The following is a 15,762-nucleotide window of genomic DNA, read 5'->3' as shown; positions in this document are numbered from 1 at the left end:
CACGCACACCCCACCATTCCTACCTAACAGGCTTATCTTACAAGAACTGTAAGGATTACTGATATAATGTATATATACACTTTGAACACTCAGAATGCTCTGTGCAAATACTAAGAATTATTAGGAGCGTATGCACGATACGCCACCAAGGTTAGAAGTAACATACTCAAGATATATGAGTACAACTTGCTTTTCATTCCTAAATGCTTGGAGGCATGATCAAGCAAAGTAGCCCAGACGAGCTCCTACATAGGTCACTGTGGAAGCAGAAAGCACCCCTTTAGTTTATTTAGAGCCACTTCTGGTTGTTTGGTGCATACATGAATGTGATTTATGTAAATAAAACTGAATCAAGCATACTTGATTCAAGTAGAAGAAAAACACAACAATGAACGGAAGGAAACACGTTTCTTGAGAGCTTACATATTTTCATTCTATAGTTGCAACTGATGAACTAGGCCAGGCTTCCTCAACCTCGGCCCTCCAGACGTTTTGAGACTACAATTCCCATCATCCCTGACCACTGGTCCTGCTAGCTAGGGATCATGGGAGTTGTAGGCCAAAAACATCTGGAGGGCCGAGCTTGAGGAAGCCTGAACTAGGCCCACAAAGGTATGCCACACTAACTCTTATTCTCTAAAGCGCCACCGGATTCCCGTTACTTACGTTGTAAGTAGCACTCATGGTATAACTGTCATTTGCTCCACTGCTCTGTGAACATGCCATGAAAGGAACAGGCACCACCCCAACACCCACTGGTGCTACCAACACAATGTTCTGCACATCTGTAGGGCTTCAAAACATGCAGCTTCCAATATACAGGAATGGAGTTTCAATGTGGCACAATGGGTCAGTGCATCTGACTGCTAATCAGAAGGTTGGTGGTTCAAGACCACCCAGGAAGGACCATGGGCAGGATTGCTGCACTGGAAGGGGTTGGACTAAATGACCCTCTGGGTCCCTTCCAACTATACAAGTGTGTGTTTCTATGATCATCGCTGCTGGTCCACAGAACTGTCAAGGATCAATACACAGGGTATGAGTTCCAGGTCCACCTTACTGTTTGAGAGACACATCTAACTGCCAAGATAAGAAGCACTACTGTGCATAGCTGTCAACTTTTCCCTTTTCTTGCAAGGAATCCTATTCGGAATAAGGGAATTTCCCTTAAAAAGGGGGGAAAGTTGACAGCTATGCTACTGTGTGTCATCTTACCAATTTCACACAATGTAGCTGCTGTACAGCTTATCCATTGCATCAGCCACATATTTTTCAACAAATCTCCCACAAGTTTTATTACAGTGGTACCTCGGGTTACAGACGCTTCAGGTTACAGACTCCGCTAACCCAGAAATAGTACCTTGGGTTAAAAACTTTGCTTCAGGATGAGAACAGAAATTGCATGGCGGCGGCAGCGGGAGGCCCCATTAGATAAAGTGGTACCTCAGGTTAAGGACAGATCTCCAGAACAAATTACGTTCTTAACCCGAGGTACCACTGTATTTGCATAAACCTTTGATTCAGTTGATACACAATATAAAAGATAGACAGGGATAGTACAAAACAAAACAAAAAACTGGTTCATCATCAGTCTCAAGGAAGCATTACAATATTGCACCATTCAGCAAATAAGAAGAAGAATACATATTATTGTGGCATATTACAGGTGAGTGGAGGCACCCAACTTATCCTGTATGGTGTTAAATGATATTCAGAGATCTGATAGATCTGATTCAAAAAATCATAGGACACTAGATCAGAGAGTGAGCTGCTACGTTTACTTCTAAAACTACACCTCCAACAGAAGTCATATTCTTTTTTCCTTCCTTTCTTCTTACTATTTTGTGAAGCAAAGGTGGTTCAGTCGCTACAACAGAGGTTTTGAACAATGACCTTAGTCTTTTTCAATTTAATCGTGAAGTGGGGGGAAAGAGAAAGCTTTGTCAGTGTACATGTCAAATTACCGAGTGAGCAAAGGCACTCTGGAGGGAAGCAAGCAAATTTCTGCAAACTATATATTTACTTTTCTTTAAAAGAGCATGTTTTCTTTATAAGTTAACTGTTTCACGGTGAGTGGTTAAAGAAATCCATGAGGAGATTTTGAAGAGAGGATGTTTACAATAGGAGTTGAAAGAAAGAAAGAAAGAAAGAAAGAAAGAAAGAAAGAAAGAAAGAAAGAAAGAAAGCCCTGCCATTAATTTTTGACAAGGCCACTTTTGTCTCTCTTGCACTAACCAATTATCTAATTAGGGTAAACAATTTCCAATGTAAAACACAAGGCATTTGCATACTTCCCAAGCTAATCACAATTCTTTTCCAAAAAGCCACAACAGGAACTTCCATAATAAATAACATCACTATTTACAGTTCAAATTGGATATTTTGGAGAAAAATACAAGGTTTGGCACCAGAAAAGGGGTCTCTCTGTGTGTGTGTGTGTGTGTATGCGCACACACACGTTCCCATTCCCATCTCCCCTGCCTGCTAGCTGGTTTAGCCTTATCTCAGAATGAATGCTGAATCCAGGTGCAAAAGCTCAATTCACAAGGAATGCAGCACACATTAAATTACTGCAGGTTTGGCTGCTACTAAATCCCTGCTGTTACTCACCATTGGATGTTGTGCTGGAGGCAACAGCTTTCTCACTGACATCTGTTCGAGTGGAGCATTTCACTATAGGATTCTCAACTTTTTTCTTCTCCCCCGTGGTAGAGCTATGGGACTGGGCTTCCATGATGACTTCTCATTACTTCAGCTCTCTTCACACTAATACCTGAATAAAACAATAAAACCATAAAACTTCAAAACAGGAGCAGGAGGAGGCGAAAAGCCCAAACAAAAACCCAGCCGCATTTCTCACCCAGAGAAGAGGATGTTGTATATCGACACTAGTGAGCTACAGACCATATCACAACGCTCAACAAATCAACTTTAATTTATCACTTTTGTGCCTCATTCTTCCTCCAAGAAGCTAACAACCTTGGGGGGTAGTTGGGCTGCGAAAGTGTACAACTAGCACAACAAGATCAATAATTTATTTCACTTAAGTTGCAATCCTAAAACCATGGAAAAACCATTGGATATGGCGCATGTGCCACTCTGCCGGTGGGGAAAGAAGTCTGTTGATAGAACGGCCAGAAACTCCCAGAAGCTGGGGGGGGGGGGAGAGAGTCCTACTGGCACTGAAGTCAAAACAGGGGGCTTCAGGGGGCTTCTGGGGCCAGCCAAGAAGACACAGAATTCTAAGTCCCCTCGTTCCCCCAACATGCCCACCCCAAACAGGTCCTAAACTACACCAGGTCTGGAGCTGGAACAGTTTGTTTCCTCTCACGGATTGTCACAGAAAAGGAAAGCAAGGAACATCCCACCTACCACCTTGCAGTTGCTCCGCCACATAATCTCCCCACCATCACAGACGCACTATCACAGACTTCCCACCATTCAGACCCACAACCAAGTTTTTGCCCAAAGAAGCACTTGGGAACAAACTTCTTAATTTTCTTCCATATATCTGAATAGTGATGGTGTTGCTGTTGTGACACAGTACTAGGCCCCATCCCACCTGATGAAGACCAGCAGCCAAGAACAAGACGCAAGATGACTGGGCAGAGATTCAAACTCAAGTGCCCCAAAGCCATATCCAACACTAACTCCATTTTCTAAGTCTGCCATCCTCAATGTGCTACAATTTATTAATGTGCTACACAGAAACAAGTAACATAAATCCATTAGAATTTACTTCCAGGCAGCATGGAAGGAACTCAAGGTTTTACAGGAAGCTTGGTTATGTTCACACACACACACACACACACTGTGCCCCAAAGCAACTGAGATTTCTGGTAGAAAGCCAACACTTCCCTTCCACCGATGTCATCCTAGACTGGAACTATACAGCAGGAGCTGAACTGATCATCCATGTGACTATAAATCCAAATATTTAAACTTCAGCATTTACATCAGTCCAGTGAAACTGCAGTGAATTATATCTTCAAGGTTGATCATATAAACAGTTCGTTTTGTCTGTTTTAGAAATGTAACTCAGAAAAGGGTTATTAGTGCAGCACACCTGTGAAAAACGGGGGGGGGGGGATGATTGCTAGTAACCATGGAATCTCTTTCTCTAAACAACCCTAAAATGAAAATCACTGAAGGCAACAAATAATGTTTTCCTCCCTTTCACCAGCTAGCTTTGGGGTCATTTGTTGCTACTTGCCATTCACCCTTTTTAAATCTGCTCCTCCTTCTTTCTGGAGTTCTAGCATTCACACAATATAAATTCAGAGGTCTGCAGGTAATTCTCTGTGCAGCTGTGAAATAACGGCAAACTACCACCCATAAGTGGCTTACTGGGTGAGGGTACCAGGCAGGTGGGTCACTGTGGCTTTCCAAGAGGGGAAGGGAGGTGCATGTACTCCTGCTTTTGGATTTGCATCACACCAACCTGCCGTCCAGCATTTCCTCTCGGCAAGCAACACACGGCAATCTGTTCAAGTAAGCTTCACAAAACATAATCATGGGCTTGGAACCATTACAATAGAGAAAAAATCTGAACATTACACCCTAACCATTCCACACTGCCACCATGGCATGTCGCTTGCTTTAAAAAAACGACAGCAAGCAACAAAATTAGCTGCATTTTAAGAGCTCTAACTCACACATAGACACAGACACACAAGGTGAAGGCTTAAGTTATACCACCAGACCTTCTAGGCCAACAGTGGGAAACATCTAGCCCATGGGCCTAAATAGGCCCATCAGATCTTCCCATTTGTCCCTCGAGGCTATTTCAACCAAACCAGGCCCACCTGACCTCATACAGACCATAAAGATGTGGCAGTGCTAAAAGGCAGTCTGCTGACTGGCAGCACCCACAAGTCACTGGGCATCTGGTTTCGCAAGCTCCAACTATCAGCTGATCACCAGGCCTTGAGTAGCTTGCTGCATAGTTCTCCGCAAGACCCAATAATCATCTGGTGGATGGCACTTTGCAGGCACTGACTTTGCTTGCACAGTTCAATTTCGAACCGTACAAGCAAGAATGGGTGGCCCCATCCACATGTCTAAATTGGCCCATGGTGGGAGGGGGAGATAAAGATCCAGCCCACTGCCCCAATCCAGTTCCCTACCCAATCTAGGACTTGCATTAGTTTCCATCACTTTTCACTCTGGGAGAAACAGATGCCTCTATTATATCTTCCTCTGTGCCCTCAGCTCCTTGCAAATGAACTTTCGGTGGCAGATGAGACTTCCTAGTCGGCTAGAGCCTGTTGCTAGAGTCCTTCTGCATCTCCTTGCCAACTGATCTACTCAAGAGTTCACACACCAAGCAGCCACAAAGCAGCCTGGAGTACTTACTTTCCTTTTTTTTTTTTTTTTATAAGATTTTATTATTTTCTATTAAGACAAAGGGAAAACATAACATAAACAACAACATTCACAATATAAAAATACACAATACAATACATAAACACAATACAAAAACATAATCAAACAATCACAATAAAAAGAAACATATACAAACCTTTAAACTAACATTTATCCTCTTACTTTTCTTGTTACTATCTTCTCTATTTTGAGGGACTTCCCCCATTCCCTCCACTGTCTTCAAAATCATATATATCTTCAAGGTAGCTTTGTATCTTGTTCTATTCACATTAACTCAATTTTTAATACACTTTACTTTGCTTAATCATATCTTAACTTTAACACCAAATCTTAACACAATTCCTAATAATTAAATTTTTCACACAAAAATATCTTACCAACAATTTTATCTAACATATATCTACTAAAGCCGCTATTCTATTTAGTTCTGCTCAAATATTCAATTTTACTGTTTTGACTAAATAATCCTTAAATTTCTTCCAATCCCTTGACACCTTCTCCTCCCTCTGGTCCCGGATTCTGGCGGTCAGCTCTGCGAGTTCCATATATTCCATCATCTTCATCTGCCATTCTTCCACCGTTGGTATCTCTTCGCCTTTCCATACTTTCCAATTTGAAGAGGAAGGACTCCAACCTGAATGCCATTGTCATTGGCAGCACAACTCCATCTAGGAAATAGTTCATGTCTGCTCAGGTATTGTACATCATGGGGAAAGTGAAACACTTAGAATCACAGAATCATAGAATTGTAGAGTTGGAAGGGACCCTGAGGATCATCTAGTCCAACTTCTTGCAATGCAGGAATCTGCAGCTGTGCCATACCATAGCTGTCAACCCTCCCTGCTGTTTCCCAATGCTATAATAAGGGAATTTCCCACAAAAAAGGGAAAGGTTGACAAGCTATGGTGGGATTGAACCTGCAACCTTGGCTAATCAGTAATTCCCCAGGGACAGTGCCAGGATAAACAGCTGGTGCTGTTTATAATAATTAACATAATAAACTAGTCAGCAAAGCAAGTCACCCCATCTTCTGCCACATAAAGCAAGCGTGGCTACACTGGGATCCTTCCCTGGTTATGGGCTCATATGATCTCTCTGTCTGCTACAGCCACATCCTCGCTGCTTGCTGATTCACCTCTTCTCTCACACATGCCTGAAGTCACAGCACAGATGCATGCTGGAAAGGGCAAGAAGAGTATGCAAACTATTTAATGCAAGAATTAATCAACACAAGTCTATTTCCCCCACTTTTGAATGCTCCTCCACAGACAAAACTCCACACAGGTTTGTTTGTTTAAAAACAAAAACACCCTAGCATAATTGGAAGAGAAGTTTTAGATCAGTCTTTTCCAAAACCTCCAGCTCCTAGCCGACAGAGACACCAGGGTGGATAAAAATCTATGATTTTTTTAAAAATAAAAATTTAAAAAATCAATTTATTTTTTTAAATCAGATTTTTTTTTAAATGAAATGCTTTTGGAGGAAAAATCTTTCTAAGGATAGTTTTCTACTTATGTTATATTATAGTTCAAAGGGTTATAAGGATTTGTTTTTAATTATGTAGCATGAGGCTTTATATGCAATGTTTATTTTTGGGGGTAAATAAATTCCATTAATCCATTCACAATGTCATGCTCTTCCAGAGGTTTGTGTAAGATTATTTGGGGCAGTTTTTCTAACGAGAAGATATCACAGATGCTTGTTTTTGCAGTTCTCAAAAGTGTGAATTTGTGTCTGCAAAGATAACGTGCCTTTTCTTCGCAGGTAAAATGTTACAAAATAAACATAGAGAGTTGAGGAAAAACCTTAACCCCATTGTTCCTTTGCAAATTTATATCAACCCCTTACCTCTTAAATGCTAAGTTCCAAGAGGTTCAATGAATAGACGGTTTGGAGTGGAATAGATCTGCACAAGTAGCTAAATGTGAAGCAGAAAAAATGAAAGTGCAATTTTGTGAGCAGAATACTCCACAAGTCTCGGGATCTTTGTGTAATAATTGTGCAAGTCAGTTGCATGTCAGTGCAACTCGGGTTTGAGGCAAGTGCTGAAGGCACTTCAGGGCTGGCAACCTCTTCCCAATCCCACTGGGTTCCAACAACTGCACTAACACTTAACTGTACAGAATAGGCACCTGAATGTAGACGCAAATCCATTGGGGTGGTGGAGGAAATAGTAACAGGGATCTGTAAGTCCTTGGGTGAGACCCTGAAGTGCTTGCCAGTCAACTAATAAGAGTTCACAGGTTCCAGGCCCTTCTTCCCAGTTGTAAATATTAAGATAATACCAGCAAGAATGAGTCTTTATGTTAAAAAAAAAGATTTAAATCAAGTCTTACTGACTAGTGATTTAAATCAAGTCTTACTGACTGGTGATTTAAATCATGATTTAAATCGATATGATTTAAATCAATGTGATTTAAATCATGATTTAAATCAATGTGATTTAAATCATGATTTAAATCGATATGATTTAAATCAAATCCACCCTGCGAGACACACACGGAAGGGCCAGAGAAAACGCATGCTTCCCTTGGTTTTATTTTGCATCTCTCCAGAGAGGCCAGCTGCAAACTGAGAACCATTGTACTTACAAGTTCTGCTTAGTCTGATAATTGACACATGGACCACAAACTTTTTTATTAAAAAAAAGCAGTGCTTTGCATTCATCTAGCTAGTTCAGTGCTTGAGGCAATTTACATTTATTAACAATAAATTAGGAATCTACCATGCAAATTAAAACTGGACCAGAACATGGAATTTTCACTATGGGAGGGAGTTGAACCTTAAATCCAGCTTTCTCCCAGCCTGTCAGGAGGGCTGAAGCAGTTAGGTCTTGAGGAAACAGTTATAGAAGCAAACTTAGGACTTTGACTTTAGTGTCAAATATTGGAACAATATGGAAGGCTTCAAACAAGAAAAATGCTCTTGGTGAGTCAAAGTAGAGAAATGCCTGAGATCTGAGGACCTCCAAAAACCATTCACATTTTCTCCCCACCCCCACCTGCCATCCTTGTCTATGGCAGTAAAGAAACACAGTTTTAATGTTATTTTTTATTATGAGATAAAAAGAAATGCAAAGGGAGAACGAATTCTCCATGCACACACAAAGCATCTACATAATGTGAGAATATTGAGGGTTATCTCTAAGGCACCTGAAAGACAAAGGTGGCACCACGAGCTTGGCCAAATGGGTTCATAGGATCACATCAACTGTACTCTACGCATCCGCGGTGGTTAAAACCCACACTGAAACTGATTTAACTTTCACACCTTTCTCCAAAGAACCATGGAAACAGTAGCATTTTGAGGATTTATTTATTTTATTTTTGTTTTACAATTCTGCTTATTTTATAGAACAATTTCTAGGCTTCTTTGGCTGGGATAATGAACTGCTCTAGGTTCCCCACACTCTCTAATTCCTATCTCACCATTTCTACATGTCCAAGATGCCACCAACAGCTATGTAGCAGCACATTCACAACACATATTTTCTGACATGGGTAAACAATGGCCAGTTATAGACAAATGTTTGCCATCAAATCACCCAGCTCTTTAACTGGGAATCCTCAGCAGCATGTAGGTTGAGGATCAAGAAATCCAAAAGTTTACTTTATAAAATAGCTCATCTAGCTTCCCCTTAAAAGGAAGCTTCAATTTTCAAACTTTGTCCAGTCTAATGTCACCTGTTTGATTGCATGAGACAGTTCGAGTGAATTGTGTACACTACTGTTAAGCAGTGTGAAGTCTACCGTTGGAAACTCTCACCCACTTCTTTTATGAGTTCTTTCAACTTGACTAAGAGAGTAGCCGTCATCAAGCTGGTGCTCACCAGAGGCTTTGCGTTTCAACTCCATCTGCTAGGCAATAACCATTTCAGAATATAGGTGAGAGTTTGAACATTTAAAAAAAAAAACCACCCATATGAACAGAAGTCTGCACATACAAAGCTTGTCTCCCACTGAGTTGATTTTATATTTGTGTGCGTGTGTGTGTTCATAAATCATACAGTCGTAGATTGTACAATCCTGCAAAACATGAACCGTATGACTGGTCTCACTACATCTTCCAACTATGAGCCACTCATTTATTTTAGTAACAAAAAATTTCCATAAGGCACCAGATTTTGTCAATTACAAAAAAATTCCCCAGTTCCACATACACCTTTAATTTTAAGGCGACAACTTTTTAACTAAGTTGCCATTTCAGAGCTTACATATTCTCAAGGATGAAATCAGGATGGCAATGCCTTGAAATACAGGAATCTGCTTCCCTGAATTTTTAGTCTTGATATTTAGACACATGGGATACCATGTATACCGGAGTTTATTCAGTCACTCAACAAAAATAATTCTGTTCCAGGCTTCCAGAATTTCTGCCAATGAGCAAAAAAAGGCACCAATGTTATCAACGAACTTTGGGACATTTTGCTCATTTAAAACCTATTTGTTGCTGCATGCACCACTAGTATTTTAAAACACATTAAGGCTACTTTCAGCTAGGTTTTAGATTTTTATGTCAGTTTATAATATCTGTCACAGTATACTTGGTTTTCACTACCACAATATTACTTACTAAGGGCCTACCTGACCTACCTCAGCTTCACAGGAATAGCTGTGGTTTGAACCACACTGCAAAAACAGGCAAAGGATAAGAGCATACTTTAGTGCCATTCCACCCTTTTCTTTGTTTTATTTGCATTTGTGTAAAACCACTCAGTTTCTTACCAGGTTTCTTGGCCCTACTGCATATTTTGCAGCACCTTAAAATAACTGGCAAGCCCAGGAAATGCTTCCTCCAAGCCCCTCTCCTTCATCCAGAGCTTTAGCGCTGCCTTGTTAACCCACGTAAATGGCGGGGACGTGTTCTCTGACCACTCTAGAGCACCGTGGGGGGTGGAGGGAGAGGCGGCTAAGCACAGCTTGGGATCCTTGTGCTCAAATAATACTCCCAAAAAGAATTTCAAATTCCATGTTCAATTTCATTATGAAAAGGTGTGATGAAGCTACTTGATTTGCTAAATGCATTCTGATCAACAGGTCTAGATTTGAAAGAATTCAAAATGTTTAAATGAATGCAAAATTTTAAAGGGGCAAAAAAGATCCATGGGGCAGCAGGAAAGGGAGCAATATAGGGATGTTTTAAGTCCTTTAATACACACACCCTCCAGTCACTGGGAGACCTGTTCAAAGTCCTCTCTTTGATGAGCTCTCAAAGGATATTATTACCTGCAATGGAAGCTGTCGTCTCTGTCCAAAAAAAAACAAAAAAACAAAAAAACCAAACCAAAACAAAAAGCTGCAGAAAACTCTTGACATTCCCCAGATACAACTGAGTGTGAACACACCTAAGGAGCAACTCATAAAGTAGTCTGCCCTGGAAGTAAAAAATGTTTATCCTAAAGCAAGAATGTCAGAAACTGCTCAATGCAGGAGCACCATAAAGGTAAAGGTAAAGGGACCCCTGACCATTAGGCCCAGTTGTGTCCGACTCTGGGGTTGCGGCGCTCATCTCGCTTTACTGGCTGAGGGAGCCGGTGTACAGCTTCCGGGTCATGTGGCCGGCATGACTAAGCCGCTTCTGGCGAACCAGAGCAATGCACGGAAACGCCGTTTACCTTTCCACTGGAGCGGTACTTATTTATCTACTTGCACTTTGACGTGCTTTCGAACTGCTAGGTGGGCAGGAGCTGGGACCGAGCAACGGGAGCTCACCCCATCACGGGGATTCAAACCACCGACCTTCTGATCAGCAAGCCCTAGGCTCTGTGGTTTAACCCACAGCACCACCCGCATTCCATAGATCTTACCTTATCCATAGCTACTCTTACCCTGAACGCAAGTAAACAGCAAAGGGAACCTACTCTCCCAACACTCCATAGTTGAAAAGAGGGGCACTTTAACATATTTCAGCATCTCTCTTCTCACACCAATGAAAAATGCCCTAACCCTGATCGAGATTGCTAGAAGGATCTGAAAAACCTGTTGTGTTATTGTCCAGAAACTCAACTTGCACCAATTTAAACGCAAACAGGGAGTCTATTCTTTTCAGTAATGGCATACTGGACAACTATTCTATAATGCTGTGTTGTCAAGACCAACGTCTCCAAATCCAGCATGTGAAATGGCAGACTCTCCTCTGCATGGTGTTTTAGTGCTGATTTGCATGTATTTGCATCCAAGTGCAGTAACAACAAGAAGCATCTACTCTCCCAAAGCTCAGAGTGTTCACTTCCAGAAACCCAAGTCAAGGGGCTGAGTGTGAAGAACGGCAAATCTTTAGCAACTCACACTAACAAAAAAAATGACAAGGCATCCAAAAGCCTTCCTAAATGACAAAACAGGGTAAAAACAGAGAGAATGATGATACCAGAAAAGCAGGAATGATTGGATCACATACGTATCAGGGTAATAGATATCTGAACAATCCTCCTCTTAAATCACAGTAGCAGTAAGTCTATGTTTTTAAAGGCTGCTGAAGTAGTGGTTATTTTACATAACAATTAAGGAACCAAAAGCCAAGGTATCCCCCCCCTCATAACACATAATCTATCAGATTTTGCAGGATGATGCTTCTCTTTACATTTGAAATCTCCAATCATTACCTCCCTGGTATTTCTTTCCTTCTTTCAATGCCCCACGTGCATCTTTCAGAGTTAACCTTGCTTTTATTGTTATTTTTTAGATTTTTAAACAAAATTATTGACATAAGCACATATAAAATACAATAAAAATGATTTGTGTAACAAATGAGAATAAGTATAAAAGCAGAAAAATAACACGCAGATACAGAGGGGAAGAAAAAACAGAAAACAGCTGGGTGGGGGGGAATTCCGTATTCAATTGTCGCACATGATAAGAAAAAAGTTGAGAGTTTCTTGAGAACTGAATCCGAACCATTATTTCAAAGACTGGGGCGCTAGGCGTTGTAAGTTATGGTACTGCCCCTTGCCTGCATATGCATGAGAATGATGGGAGAAAAACGCACAACCCTGAACTTTCATAGGTAAAACAGAGGGATAAACATTCCTCTGTGAAAGCAAACAGTCATGGTCTTTTCCCATTCAACCATGCCTGATTCTTTCGCGATTTTCCCGCAGGCTTGAGCCCATTCAGAAAATTAATCTGAGCCCCACTTTCAAGCTAATCCCTCTCAGGCCAGCAACCTGCCTGCAGGTGCACCTCTGCTTCTCAAAGCGTCAACATGCAAGCTTGCACCACTCTGTGGTTAAACTGGAATGATGATACAGGCAAGTTGTCAGACCACGATCTCTGAAAAAAGGAAAATGAGTGACTCATTTGAATGGATACAAAAATAATAAATAATGCAAAAAAATACTACTTGTTACATCTGTGTATTACTATACAGCTGAGGCATTTCATTCTGCATGCATCTGTAAGTTGTACTTTCAGGGATCCACAAATTTTGGCTTAAGGTGGCCATCACTGACTCTGAACCTCTCCTATGGAGAATGTGTGTGGTATCTCTGAGCTCTAGAGCTTCTCCAAGTGCAGCAATGGGGCACGCTACTGCCCTCCTCCCTAGCTCCAAGCTACATGAAAGGGGTGGTGTGGCAAGCTACTGGGACCTATACACCCAACCACATGCCCTCTTGATCCCTGTCCCTTGTGGCTTATTGCATCAGGCAGAAGGGGTCTGAGTGACTGGGCTCGGAGAAAGTGGAACACTTCTTTGCATGAGGGGGTGGTGAGATCACTCCTAAAGAAAGCAGTCCTGGACTGCTGGGACAGGAGTAACTACTAACCACTTGCAAATTGGGGGGAAGATGGTGGCCAGATGTGGTGGGGCAGCTGCAAGCATTCTTGGACAACTCAGATTATTTTAATCCATTCCAACTGGGGTTCAGTCCTGCCCATGGAACTGAGTCACCCCGGTTGACCTGATGGGTGCTCTTATGCCTGCCCTAGATAGCGTTGCACTTCCCTTGAAAGAGAAGATGTGATGTCTGGGGTGGGAGTACTGCTATATAGCTTGGGATGGGTTTACTTTCAGGATCACTTTACCCCATGTGTGCCCACTCAACCACTTCAAACTGCAAAACTGACACTGTTTGAGGTGCCACATACTACTCATGCCACAGATGTAAGAAAATGATCTTAGTGTGGCAGCCCCTACACATTGGAACTCCCTGCCTCTTGGCTTTTTTTGGCACCCACTGAAAAGGTTTCTGCTTAGGGCAAGCCTATCCAGACACATGGACGCTAATATATTAAAATCTTAGTTACTGTTGATTTTAATGATTGCTGAGTGTTTTTAATTGACATCTGTTTTTAGTTATAATTTTAATATTTTTGTAAACCGCTTAGAGCTTTTACTACTAGCAAGTGGTATATAAATTTTGTTAAATAAAAAAAAATGCATGTGGGTAATTAAAGCATGAATTGTGTGTGTTCAGAAATGCAGAAGAGAGGTTCCGAGGAGCCACGCCTGTTCTTCCTGCTTTTGCACTTCCAGAAATAAGTCATGGCTTTCTGTCTTGGCAAAATGCTGTGACCACACCAGGAATGAGGGATTGTTACTACTGAGGATATGTGCAAGCTTTCCTTTCGTATGCAACCCCAGAAGCACAAAGTGTGATTTCATTTTCAGAACTTCTTAGTACTGTGTATAGAGTCATTTTCAGGCAAAAAGAGAGAAAAAAAACCCATGTCATGTAAGTTCAAATGGCTGGCTAGGGCTCATCCAGACCATGGATTCTAACGCACTTGCTATGGTGAACAAACAGGAGGGCAAGTATCTTTTTTCTTATGACACCTCAACAGTTCATGCGAGAAATGAGCCATTCTCCATCAGCTGCTTGGACCTGTAAGAATGGTCTTGGCCTGAAGCATTCAGAAGTTGGCAAATTTCAGGAGTGCAGAAAAATGCAAGCCATCTGGCCAACCTCTAAGCTTAGATGAAATCCATCCCCTTTACTGATCTTCATTGACCCTACAAGGTTTCCAAAGTAAGAAGGGCATTAAAAAAATTCTTTTGAAGCACACTTTTCTGCATCTGTTGGTTTATTGTCTTTGCCCTTTTAACCGATCGCCTTCTTTCAAATTCCGATCTCCGTCATTTCCATTTGATGCCTCTGGAATTGTATTTCATTCATTAACAAGTGGTTTGCATCCACTGAGAAGAGCTGTCTGAAGCAACAGTGCTGCAGCATTCATCATCATTACATCAGCAGTAGGGAAAGTTTATGCTGATTGCTATCAGCATCTAGAGTGCCCTGATCAGTGTGCAAGCAAAGACAGGATGTTTAATTTTTTCAGAAATGACTCTGGGTATTTGGGGTGTTCATTTGCACCACTTTGATCTATACTAGTGGAGGCAATCTTTAGGGATCTGTCTCAACAGAGCAAAACCATGTAAAAGTGAATAGACACAAGGGGTAGCATGTAGAACAATCAGAAAATTACAGCTTCTTTCAAGCATAAAGCGTCCTTTATCAGTGGTATCAAAATTTGCTACTCCATTCCCTGGGAATATTTAAGACTAAAGAAATCTCCGTTGTTATCAGATCCATTCAGAATGCACACAAGACAATTTAAAACAAGTTCTGTTTTATTTATATTCATACAAGCTTGCGCTGGGCATGTTTAAAACCCAAAGCCCTCAAAAACATTTAACAATAATTTGTGCAGATCCACAGTGACATTTTCTGAGAAGCAGAGGATGGTCCATAAACTGAAAGTCCTTTGCTATGTGCTGGTCACAACTTATCACTCCAGGACAAAGCTTCCCATGCCTGCAAATAAAAACGTGTCACAGGCACCACAAAGATTTTTCAGATTTAACTCCATTTATTAGGTGAAAACAGCAAGCTTTATGAACAAATACATTCCACTTAAAGCGAGAAACATTTGTACAACTTTGCTTAGCAATTTTGGTTTTTTCAAAATGTCGCACTATCCCCATGAGGCCAGTATGTGCGTGCTGCAATTCATCCAGCTAAAGTAGGGTGCTGAATGGAGGAGGGAAAAGCAGACCGAGCACAGAAGAAAACAGGGCACAAAGAGAACAGAGCTGGAAGATTGTCTATTTTATCCCAAGAGAAAGCTAAAGTGGATATGAAAAGGAAGAAGTGACTGGCACAATGGCCTGGCCTGCATGCCATGCTACATCTAAGCATGGCTTGTGGTGCAAAGATGCGTGCTTCAGGAGAGATTGCAGCTGCTTTGCTGCTCCGTCATTCTGCTGCTGAGCTAAGCTACAGCTTGACTTAGCAAGACTTCCAAACCTGAACTCATGGGTTTAACGCTCTCGAGAATAACCACGAGCTGCAACCAAAGTATGCCCTAAGGTTTACGGCTCATGGTTTTTCTGGGAGAGCTAAACCATGAGCCCAAGTTCAGGCAACTTGCCAAGCCAAAC

The 15,762-nt window shown here is 41.4% G+C and overlaps 1 protein-coding gene across 2 annotated transcripts in view; it reads right to left on the bottom strand.

The window, feature by feature from the left end:
- GLI3 (GLI family zinc finger 3) overlaps window positions 1–15,762 on the bottom strand; it is a 253,319-nt gene that overhangs the window by 222,886 nt on the left and 14,671 nt on the right. For both annotated transcript variants that reach the window (XM_033165580.1, XM_033165579.1), the window contains exon 2: window positions 2,611–2,773. In XM_033165580.1, coding sequence (XP_033021471.1) covers window positions 2,611–2,734 — 124 coding nt within the window. In that variant the 5' untranslated portion in view covers window positions 2,735–2,773. The remainder of the gene's footprint in view (window positions 1–2,610; window positions 2,774–15,762) is intronic.

The sequence above is a fragment of the Lacerta agilis genome, chromosome 12 (genome assembly GCF_009819535.1).
Source record: "Lacerta agilis isolate rLacAgi1 chromosome 12, rLacAgi1.pri, whole genome shotgun sequence".
Classification (NCBI taxonomy): Eukaryota; Metazoa; Chordata; class Lepidosauria; order Squamata; family Lacertidae; genus Lacerta; species Lacerta agilis.
Note: the sequence above shows the minus strand (reverse complement) of the source record. Positions and strands in the feature narration are given on the sequence as shown.